Source organism: Halichoerus grypus, chromosome 4 (assembly GCF_964656455.1).
Source record: "Halichoerus grypus chromosome 4, mHalGry1.hap1.1, whole genome shotgun sequence".
NCBI classification, from domain to species: domain Eukaryota; kingdom Metazoa; phylum Chordata; class Mammalia; order Carnivora; family Phocidae; genus Halichoerus; species Halichoerus grypus.
Window position 1 is genome coordinate 151872840 of NC_135715.1, and position 11375 is coordinate 151884214.

Consider the following 11375-nt stretch of genomic DNA (forward strand, 5'->3'; position numbering starts at 1 on the left):
GGCGACGGGCGTGCCGACGCCATGTGACGTCATAAGGGGCGGGGCGGCCGGGGTGTGGGGTCCAGCCGGCGCGCGGGCGCGTTCAGCAGTCGCTGTTTGGGACGTAGACTGCGTGGTTGCTAGGTCTCCGCACCGGGTTTGCTGTCACAGTCTGTCCCTTCCCGAAGCCTGGGACAGACTGGGCGCGCGCCCGCGTGTGTGTGTGTGTGTGTGTGTGTGTGTGTTGTGAGTGTGAGGGGGACTCAGGGCAGAGACGTCCCCTCGCTGCCTTTTTTTTCCCCTTCCTTTTATCCAAAAGAGGGGGGCAGTTCAGTTCGCACGCTTGCCTTACTGTCGCCCCATTGGGAGCGGGGTTTTGTGCGGACTGGTTCGTCTTTTTTTCCTTTTAAACTTGTGAGCCTTTTTTTTTTTTTCCTTCTTCTTTTTTTGGACTCAGTGCCGTCTGGGCTGGTTTCCTTGATCCCTGACTAACCGCTTTCTGCCCGTTCTCTTCGCCACCCCCGCCCAGAGTCTCCCCTGCGCCCTCGCCCTTGCCCGGGAGGGTGGGAGGCTTTGTCCCACTCCCTGCCCACCCGCGTCTTCGCAGCTGTAGCCGCACCTGCCTCAATATGAATGGGGTCAACGACCCACCTCTTTTTATAAAAGATATTAAGCCCGGACTGAAAAACTTAAATGTCGTCTTTATTGTCCTGGAGATAGGTAAGTGGGGTCTGCAGCCCACCCCTCTGCCCCCTTGCGTTCTGGGGCAGGAGGGAAGGGCGCCGCCGCTGCTAGCCTGGGGCTCCCCTCCTCCTCCTCTTCGTTTCCCCCTCCCCTCCCCCCGTTCCACGTGGCCCCGGTGGCCCCCGCCGGGGCTCGGATACAACCTGCGGCGAAAACCCGGGCCTCGACCTCTTTCCACCTTTCCACTGCGTTATGATCCCGGAGGAGGAGTTAGAGCCTTTCTGGAAGTCCTCATTATCTAATACACCCCTTCCCCCCCTTGTGATTTTTAAATCTTCACAGGACGCGTGACCAAAACCAAAGACGGCCATGAAGTGAGATCATGCAAAGTAGCAGATAAAACGGGCAGCATCACTATTTCCGTGTGGGATGAAATCGGAGGTCTTATACAGCCAGGGGATATTATTCGGTTGACCAGAGGGTAGGTGTGCACCAAAGGGGGAGGAGGGAGAAGGCTTCCTAAGTAACAGTCTGCAAATCATTGGCTGGGGAACCTTGGCAAGTTCTGGAGTTCCGTATCTTTTTTGTGGGCCTCCAGGGAGTTTTGAGCCCCTTGGGTGTTAATATTGGACAGTGGACAGCTTTGGGATAGAACACCCTTGCCAGAAAAAGCGGTCAGTTTCCCCGGGGAATCTAACCCACTCCCCGTCAGTTTACAGGTTAGGTAGATTGTACTGTTCTGGGATTACTGAGTGTTTTTTGTAGATTGATAAAATTAGCATAGTCCATACTATTTATTTTTTTCATAAATTATTTAATAGAGTTGTCAGTTCTTTTCCAACCTTTCCCCCTTTTGAAATCCTGCCAGTATTTTATTTAGACAGGACATAAGATTGTAGTTGGACAATTTAGCAGTTTCTGTGGTATGTCAAATTTGTACTCGAATGTGAAAGTTAAGAAGGGAAGTTTAGAATATCTGGAAGGCACATTCTGGAAAATGATTTCTTGGGCCTACTGCTATAAGGTCAGTGTAGTACAAAAACCAGAATGATACGCAGAAAATGTTTGGCAGGAAGATGTCTAAGATACCTCCATCCAAAAGAGTCAGTTGGCAGATTGGCTTTTAAAAATAATTTAGCACCACCTTTTTTTTTTGGTTGGTAATTCAACTGCCTTTAAAATTTTACCAAATGTTTAAATTAGGAAGATAAAAGGCCAGAAAAGGGTCCTGAGATGGATTTTGGAAGTTCTGTGGTCAATAGAATTGTAATAATTTATTGGTCACAACTATAGGAAAAGTGGGTGGATGTTGATGTTGGCATAGTAAATAGAATCTCAGAGAAGTATTGGATCACCCTGAATGGAGGAGGTTAGTTAGAGCCCTTTGATACTACCTTCCAGGCCTTACAATATCTTCAGGAAGTGAGGCAGAGAGTATCATCAAAGAAGGAAGTGAGAGTCAGAACATAGACATTTTATTCTCATGCAGTGACTCATTATGACACTAATTGTGTCTTTCAAACTTCCACATCTGTAGCTTACACAAAAGAAAATTCCTGCGTATGAGGGTGTGGTGAGGATTAGCATAATTAAAGTTTTTTTGGCTGCCAAAGTATTTCTCATCCAGTGATTAAAAGTATTTTATACAGTGTAAACAGCATCTCATTTCAAATATTTCATATTTTGTAGTCAATGGAAAATACATAGGTATGTCCATCAAAAAATTTGTGGAAAAACTAAAATCAAGATCCATATAGGATTTATAGAATTTCAAGGAATATAATTTAAAGGAAAATTCAAAACTAAAGAAACTCCACTGTTTTGTAACTTCAGTGTGACCTTGAGGTTTTTATACTTCTGTAACTTCCTCTTCTGTAAGATGGGAATAATTATACCTTACTTACTAAAATAACATATCTAGCGGAGTCTGGCCTAATGTAAGGCCCTTCAATTCTGGTTGTATCTAAGAAAAGTTTTTGAAGAAAGGTGTACATCTAAATAATGGTAATTTGAATATTGATACGTTTATCAGAAAACCCTGCCATTGTTGATCTCATTCCCAAAACAAGTGCAAGTTAAATGTTTACTTGTTGTAACTTCAAATTTTTTCTCCAACATGCATTAACTTTTACGTTACTAAGGTGAAATATTAGTGCACCATTTTTCTTCAGCTTAGCATATAGCGTAAGAGTGCTGGAGTCTTTAATGAATTACCCTTACTAAAGAGGACTGTATAATGTGGAACTAACTAGTATTTATTAACCTATGTTAAAAAATGAACTATAACTGTACTTAGTTAACAATATTTAGTTATGATTTATCATTTTTTAAAAAATATTTATTTATTTGACAGAGAGACAGCGAGAGCAGGAACACAAGCAGGGGGAGTGGGAGAGGGAGAAGCAGGCTTCCCGTGGAGCGGGGAGCCTGATGCGGGGCTCCCAGGATCCTGGGATCATGACCCGAGCCGAAGGCAGACGCTCAACGACTGAGCCACCCAGACACCCCTCGTTTTTGTTTTTTTTTTAAGATTTTCTTTATTTGTCAGAGAGAGCTCACGAGCAGGGGGAGTGGCTGGCAGAGGGAGAAGCAGGCTCCCCACTGAGCAAGGAGCCCAATGGGGGACTCTCGGGACTCGATCCCAGGACCCTGGGATCATGACCTGAGCCGAAGGCAGCCGCTTAACCGACTGAGCCACCCAGCCGTCCCTGTAATTTATCATTCTAAATCTAAAGTTACCGTAGTAGTTGTATAGAGAACCACTGAAAACCAAACCTTGGACTGATTTTACAGTGTTTAATTTACATTTTTATTAGATTTTTGTGTAGGAATATTTAATGATGCTGTCTACATTCAGAGTTGGTCAGAGTAAATAATCTGTTCAGCCAAGTTGATGCTAAAAATTGCAGGTTTAAAGGCAGATAGGTGAGATTTGTGATTGTTTTTTTAGGCCCTTGATTAAATTTTATCAAATTTTCAGTAGCTTGTGAATCCTATGTGTTTTATGAAGGCAAAGGGAAAACTTATATTGATAATCTGAGTAGACTAAGTCAATGAGTATAAAAGTAAACACTTGGTGTTGATTCTATATATTCTATGATTGAAAAATACTTTCTGCCTGAATCTCTTCAATTGAAAGTTCTTTTGTTAATTGACTAAAGATGTGATTTTTGGAGTATAACAATGCTTGCTTTGCAAAAAGACTTTATTTTCTAGGGTTAGTTATAGTTTAGATAATCATGTCAAAATTTGGCAGTAGAGTTTTCTTTGTACTGTTCCTTTGTAAGTAACAAGTTAATCAAAATTAGATTAATTGTATTTGATTTACTACCGTATTCACAGAGTTTGATCTCCACCTATATCCCAATACAAAAAATACAGTATAAAGTTTTACTTAAGTAGGAAATACATGTATTTCTACAGAACGGATGTTTCTTTTCTTTCTAGGTATGCATCCATGTGGAAAGGGTGTTTGACACTGTATACTGGAAGGGGTGGAGAACTTCAAAAAATTGGGGAGTAAGTATTAAAGTGCATTTCCTGTAATTGAATAAATTACATGTAATATCTACAGAATAACTGGTATGTATACACTATAAACTTCTTGGCTTTTCTGGACTGGTAAACTGAATGCCTTCAAAAGCTTCGCTGTAAAAACAACTTTACACATATATGCCAGTTTAACAGCCATCTATACTGATTCCTGTGGTTGAGAATGTCAGTTTTCCCTGCTGAAGAGCATGAAGTTGCACTTGAGATGAGCCCAGTGGGGCCATTTCTGTAGGCTTTGGGAACATGCATCTTTCAGGTGTCATAGTGCCATTTTAAATAGGTTCTGTCTTCTAGTGAATTGCCAAAGAAGCTAGGTAAGAAGCCAGGTTTCAGGCCAACAGTTTAAATTTTCTTTTTTCGTTGATGGGTGAATATGTACTCGTGGTAAAAGGACTTGCAGCGATGACCATTGAAGTCCTGTATTTATCCACAGTCTAGGTGCCGTACAGGCAGCCACAATGCGAGCTTCCATACACTACTACCCTGGTAATCTCCACCCTGACTTGGAGGAACCATCCTCTCTAGGGGTGTAAAGGTAATTCAGCCTCCATAGTAGCCTACACATTTGGGATGTCTTCATAAAGTATTGTGTTGGCAATGAGCCAAATCGTTAGTCCATTCTGTTTGGTTAATGTTTAGACATCTACTTAATGCCCATCAAATTGGAGGATATTTGAAGAGGGAGAAGCCACATATGGCACCACAAAAAAAAGGGGGGAGGGAACGTTCTTCTACCCTGCAGGGATAAAATTCTCTTTTGGAAAAGATAATCTTGCTAGCTTTTAAAGATCAGAAACTGGTAACACTTTGCTTTTGCTAGGAAGAAAATCATTTACTTATGTTTGTTTTTAGAGTAGTAGAGCAACCTGTTACGAAAGCTCTTAGCATCAATATCATCAAAAGATTTAGGATTTTTTCCTGACCTGCATGTATACAGAAAAAGAGGTCAGTTATGTGAAGAACCACTGGAGGTCCCTCAATTCATAGTGACTTGGCTTTGTCAGGGTCAGTCTAGGATATACCAAAACTGATTTTAATTTATTTATGGGGTGAGGAGCTAAGTAAATGCTTATGTGTAATGTTAATATATGCCATAGTCAACTTACAAGAAGCATTGGGATAAACTGTTGTCTTAACAGCCACATGTCTTTATACATACTTGCGGAATCCACTCTTAACCTTGAATGATTATCTTTGCAGATTCACAGTGATTGGTCAAAAGAGGGCCTGGATGGGAGTGTGTGAATGGATCAGTGCAAATCCATCACCACTGCTGGAAAAACCACTCTGGAACCCTAAACATGGTCCAGTGGCATCAGCCTATTTGGAAAAACAGCACAGAGATGTGTTTCTGTGTCCTTGATCTTTGACATGATTTATTTTTGCAATACAGAAGAACTAAAATAAAAAATAGAATGTTTTATAGATTGTAGGCTCTTGAATATCTTAGAATTCTGTTTTTATGGATCATAGCATTTAGGAAGTTTTTGTTGTATAAATAGCATGTTGCTTTTTAGTTAATTCATTTGACACCTAAATTCTTCATTCCTATAAGTTACTCATGTTATATAAAAAAAGGCTGATTATTTTAGGAGTCATTTAACTTGTGCTTTATTTTCTTTCAGATTTTGTATGGTTTATTCAGAAGTGCCAAATTTCAGTGAACCCAACCCAGATTATCGAGGACAACAGAGCAGAGGGGTAATTAATCCAAATGTATAGTCTATTTTTATGATTAGGCTAATTTTGAGTGGGCACTATAATTCTTTGGCTAGGTATCCAACCCTTTCATACCCAGAGGCTAATGAGGACAGTTTTAAAAAGAATATAAAGTCATTTACATCCTGTATATTTTGTGAGTCTATTATATATCTTTAGTGTTATATATTAAATATATGTGCCATTGAGCACTTTGAGGAGTAGGGAGTAATATCAAGAAAACACAGTAGTAAGATATAACAGAAGCTATGAAAGGTTTGGGAAACATTTCTGAATAGTAACATTGAATGGACTTGGATAAATCTGTTAAAAATTTGTTAAAAAAAAACAAAGAATGGATATAACATGTTATAATAATGTTTTTTTTTTAAATAAATCTTCAATTGGTTAAATTAAAAACATATTTTTTAGGCACACAATGAACAGAAGAATAATTCCATGAATAATAATATGGGTACAGGTACATTTGGACCAGTGGGTAAGATTTTTTTTTTTTTCATATTTGTGATCAGGTGTTAAGAATTAAGTGAATATATCTTATGAAAGATTTAGAAGAAAACTGTCTTTAGGCATACATTAGCACTAAAAGGGAGCTCTTAGTAAACACGGAATTCCCAAGTAACTGATTTTCTAAATAGCAGATACTCTCTTAAGCTAACTTATCAAGCACATTCTTTTCATTTTTATACACATGTATTTATCTGTTTAATTTAAATTCCAGTGTAGTTAACATAGTGTTTTATTAGTGTCACATATACAGTATAGTTCCATGTATTAGTCCATGCTCACCAAGATAAGTGTACTCTTAATCCCCATCACCTATTTCACCCATTCCCCCACCCACCTCCCGGAGCACATTCTATATTTAAACAGTGGCTAATAATAAGAAATCTGTTTTAGTGATGTGGAGTAGGTTTTCCATTGATTTTTTTTTTTTTTAACAAAATTTCTGTTATCTAGTGATTATTTATAAAAGATGCAGAATTAACTGGTTATTTTGGCACACCAAAAGCCTTTTATCTTTAGACTAGTAGCTCACCTTAAATTTTCACATGCTGATAGCTGCCTCTTTAAAAGATTGGCCTTTACCCCTCAAATACTCTCAAACGTCATGTTAATGGTTCTATCAGCTGTGTCTTTTGAAGTTTTTATTCTTAAATAATGGAGGAAAAGCTTTGAGATTGGAGTTTAGTAGGGTGGCTGAAGTTTTATTTGACCTGGTGGCTGCATGTTTTGGCCAGCTGGTGATGATCACATTATGGGAAACTGCTGTCTTTTCTTTGAAAAATTAGAATTACATTCTCCTTTTTGAATTATTAACCATATTTGAACCTAATGCCAGTGTTCATACACGATTTTACCCTTTCTTTTTTTCTTTCTCCCTTACAATGTAGGCAATGCATTATCTATGTTTTTCTTTACTAATTTCTCATTCTGTTGCCCAAACTGTTCTATATCTCTTTCCATATTAATACAGCATCAAGTTAATATATTTACAGTAATCATAACATTTGGAAAAACGCAGAACCCACATTGAGTTTTTTCCAGTAGTTTAAAAATAAAGGCATTTGTTTCCTCTAATACTACTTTTAAGCATGTGTTAGAACTCCAAATAGGTGTATTCCTACAGATCAGGGTCTGAAAATGGTGATGAATTTTTATATTCTTTTTTTAGGAAATGGGGTTCAAACTGGCCCAGAATCAAGGGGATGCCAGTTTTCATATGCTGGTAGAAGCAATGGCCGGGGACCTACAAATCCACAGCTACAAGGAACAGCTAATAATCAAACAGTCATGACCACAATAAGTAATGGCAGGGACCCTCGGAGAGCCTTTAAAAGATGACCTATGCCAAATACTCACATGTAGTTTTTAAACTACGCGCCCTACTTGAACACTTACTGCACTTTTATTTATCATTAACTGTGAAAACTATGTCCTTTATCGGTTTCCTTTTATGTTTTGGGTTTGTTAACAAGAGTGGTTTGTTTTTATAGCAAAACTGTTAAGCTGCTCAAGTCTCCTGTTGAAGAATTTGAAGAATGGGAACACTCTGAAAAGTAGGGGCATTTATTTTTAGAGCAAAAAGATCTATGGTTATCCTCTAAAAAACACGCACCCATTTCATGGGTGAGTTACTTAAGACATCAGCATTATAGCCTCTATGAGTCTATCTTCCGTATACATTTTGTAATATTTAAAATAAGGCTTAGTGGGAGATATTCTTTTGTCTTAAATTCAGGTATTGCCAACTAAAGCAATAACCACCAAAAAACCCCCACAAAAACTCAGTCAATGCTAACAGCAGGTTTTGAGTGTTTGTGACTCCAGGAATGATTGACTTCTTCATTGAGTGACTGCCATTAAGATTTTCCAAGGACTGAATCATTCTAAACTCTTGTTTTATTACCAAAAAAACATATTCTTCATCAGAATTATGGAATAGAATGGGAACTGTATTATAACGAGTAATTTTTATAAGAAAGCTGCATTTATTTTAGGGTAGTCATATTAATATTTGTTGTCAACTTTGTGCATTTACACTGAAGGGAAATTTAAAACTGAGGCCTTGAATATTTATTTTTTGAAACTACCATGTCAAATATTAAAGTATAATTTGAGGGAGTTAAAAAGTCATAATAAACATTGATCTAATTATTTTAAAAAATTGTGGTACATAAAGATGAAGGCAATTCAAATTGAATTCATGTAGAAATATGCAGTCTTTTAGAGTGTCCTAGGTACTTGCAGAAACTCATCCTGGAGTGAAAATCCTAGGTACTTAACCTTATTTGAAGAGTGTGTATATGTGAGTATTGTCAAAGTTTCTGAACACAATTCACAAAGCCTTATCAGCAAAAGTTAAATGGCTCTCTCTAAGAAGTGAATACAGCTTTATTCAGAAATGTAAAGGTAGAATTTATTTATGTGTTATAAATGGTCCCCAGTTCCACTTTTTACTATAGAGTGGATAACTGGTAAATTTTTCCTTTGTTAGAATTCAGTTCTTCAATATTATCTCAAATAAAACTTGCATTAATATTAACGGACCTCCCTTATTTTTGCTCTTTCAATGCTTTACAATGGAGAGCCAGTAAATTTTACTATAGTTGTAATGATTACTTCAGCCCGGCGACTGCTTAGCTCTGTATTTGTCGCTTTTTGTCCCTACCTTAAATCACAAAATAATTTAAGTAGACTCTGTTTTCTAAAAACTCCAAAGCCTTTGAATATGAAGGTTGGTGCCAGAATATTTGTTTGCTCCAATTCAGTGTATCTAACAAATTTCCATGACACTCTGTATATTAGACATTGTGGAGAGTTAAGGGGTAGGTGATGAGTAATCTCAAGGAGCTTATTCATGGTTCATAGTACTTTGGTAACTGGGGTTTATATATTCTAGAAAGACGTTTTTCTTTTATTCTTAACTCATGATTATAGTGGATTTGGCTTTGTGACTATTTTTTTAAGATACAAAATTACAGATGTTTGGAGTAAAAAAATTACTAAAAATTAGCATATAAATTTTTATTTAAATCTAAGTAGAGGTAGGAGCAATAGTACTGTTAGTTATTTGTGGGAGAATATGGTGTTAAAGATGATTTTAAAAGAAAGGATTTTGGAGTTTCAGAAAAGTAAACTATCAGGTAGGGATAGCCGAGCTTCCAGTCCTGGCCCATTGTCTCCTCACCTATGATGTTGGACAAATTATTACGCATAAAACCTCTATAAGCCTTAAGTTCCACAACTATAAAAACAAGTAAGTAATATTATCCCTTTAGAGAGTTACTGAAGATTTTCCATGTAAGTGATTAGGATGATTTCTGGCACATAATAGGCAGTCAATGTTTGTCGTCTAATCATACCTCAAGAACAGAAAAAAATGCAGCGTTAGGTGTGGAAATACTGTTACCCTTTAACATGCTGAGATTAAATAGAGAATGATCTAAGCTATTACTTTTGTAATTGACATTTGCCTCAATAATTTAATCTTGTTGTTCTGTGTTATCATTTATTAACAAATCTCTTTTTTCTTAAGGGAAGCCTCCAAAACCAAAGCAAAGTGAATTACAGTCCATAATGAATATTTGCCCTACCAGTCTGCTTGGACGGTACTCATCAAGAAGAGGAAGAAAGTTTTCTACCTTCCTCTTTCCTGGTGCTTTCACCTGTGAATTTTTAAATGTCTAAACACCTACCAAAAACAAAAACCATTTAGTATAGAAATACATGCCTACTAGAATTGGGTCCCATTTCATTTCTCCAAAACAGTTCTGAAGTGGTTTGAAGTCTCAGCAGCTGGGTTTTTGGGTAGTGGCTACAAGACAGAGATGGGAAGATGAACCTCATAAGGCCAGAGGATGATGTGTAATAGTGAAGGGTTGCACTGTGCTTTCCCAAAGGCATTTACACAGGTTTTCCTATATATACCACCTCTTTTTTGCTTTGTTCCTGTATTTTTTTTTTTTTTTTTTTTAGTAATCTGCTTTAACTTTGAAGACAGTTTAACTTGATGCCCTGAATATTTGTAGTACTGAATCCTTGTCACTTGTATTTTTTATTATTTCACATTTTAAAAGAATGTTTCATTTGCTGGGTTGAGTAATAATGCCAAAGGGATGATGCTGAGAACAAGTAGATGTGAGGTTAGTAAAAAAAAAAAAAAGTTGTAATTATGAGAATGTTTAAAGGAGGAAGCTGGTTACCTGGTCCTACAAAGTGTTTTCAGAGGTCCACACTGGCCGTGTTCTACATCAGTCTGAAGACAACAATGGCAATTTTAAGTTTACATAGATCTGGCATTCCAGTTACTGAAATGACTTCCCTTTTCTGTTATGAAAGTAATTACTGTTTGCTCCAAGCAACTTTAGGCTCCCGTGACTCTTAAGATCATTTTCTTTCATGTATTTGGAAACGTTCTCCAGACAACAAACCTTGGAAACCATGGGAAAGCAGTATCAAGATGGAGTGCTTGCCCAGCGTCAAGTCTGTTTTGCCTCTAGGCTGCCCCTGGGGATTACTTGCCCTATGATGGCTTTTATAAAAATCTGTTTTGCCTTTTCTTTGTTTAATTTCCCATCTGATGAGAGTCTTCACATTTCTGGTAGGAAAGGGGGTTATATGAGGGGTAAAGGCAGATGTTCTTCGCTGTGGGGAAAACCAGGCTTCAGCCAATGATTAAATGTTAGGGTAATGCAACACTCCCACATTTCATGAAGTCGTTGTAATGATTAACAGTTAAGGTATGCTTCTGAGGAAATCCAATTGTGACCTTTGGAAAATAGCGCTGTTGTGAATGGTATGTTGACCTCCTGAGGAAGAAGCTTAGGAAAACATTTTACTTTCCAGGCATATTCAACTTTTCTCCCAATTCCTTTGCTTTATTAGGGATATACCAGACTTTGTGTCCAAATACTCTAACCACATTACTCCAGGTTTCT

At 37.7% G+C, this 11375-nt stretch overlaps 1 protein-coding gene across 4 annotated transcripts; it reads left to right on the forward strand.

Moving 5' to 3' along the window:
• Nucleotides 1–64: 64 nt before the first annotated feature.
• Nucleotides 65–10996, forward strand: NABP1 (nucleic acid binding protein 1). 4 transcript variants are annotated; one of them, XR_013447302.1, is made up of 8 exons: nucleotides 65–699; nucleotides 1006–1144; nucleotides 4111–4182; nucleotides 5841–5916; nucleotides 6346–6412; nucleotides 7610–7741; nucleotides 7932–8064; nucleotides 9974–10145. XR_013447302.1 is itself a non-coding variant. In XM_078071128.1 (8 exons), the coding sequence occupies exons 1-8, from the start codon at nucleotides 609–611 to the stop codon at nucleotides 10123–10125; spliced, it is 792 nt and encodes a 263-aa protein (XP_077927254.1). In that variant the 5' UTR covers nucleotides 65–608; the 3' UTR covers nucleotides 10126–10996. The 4 variants fall into 4 exon arrangements, 2 of the variants coding, with proteins under 2 accessions (XP_077927254.1, XP_035921331.1); XM_078071128.1 differs by having other exon boundaries at nucleotides 7932–7994; nucleotides 9974–10996; XR_004908688.2 differs by having other exon boundaries at nucleotides 68–699; nucleotides 7610–7994.
• The last annotated feature ends 379 nt before the right edge of the window (nucleotides 10997–11375 follow it).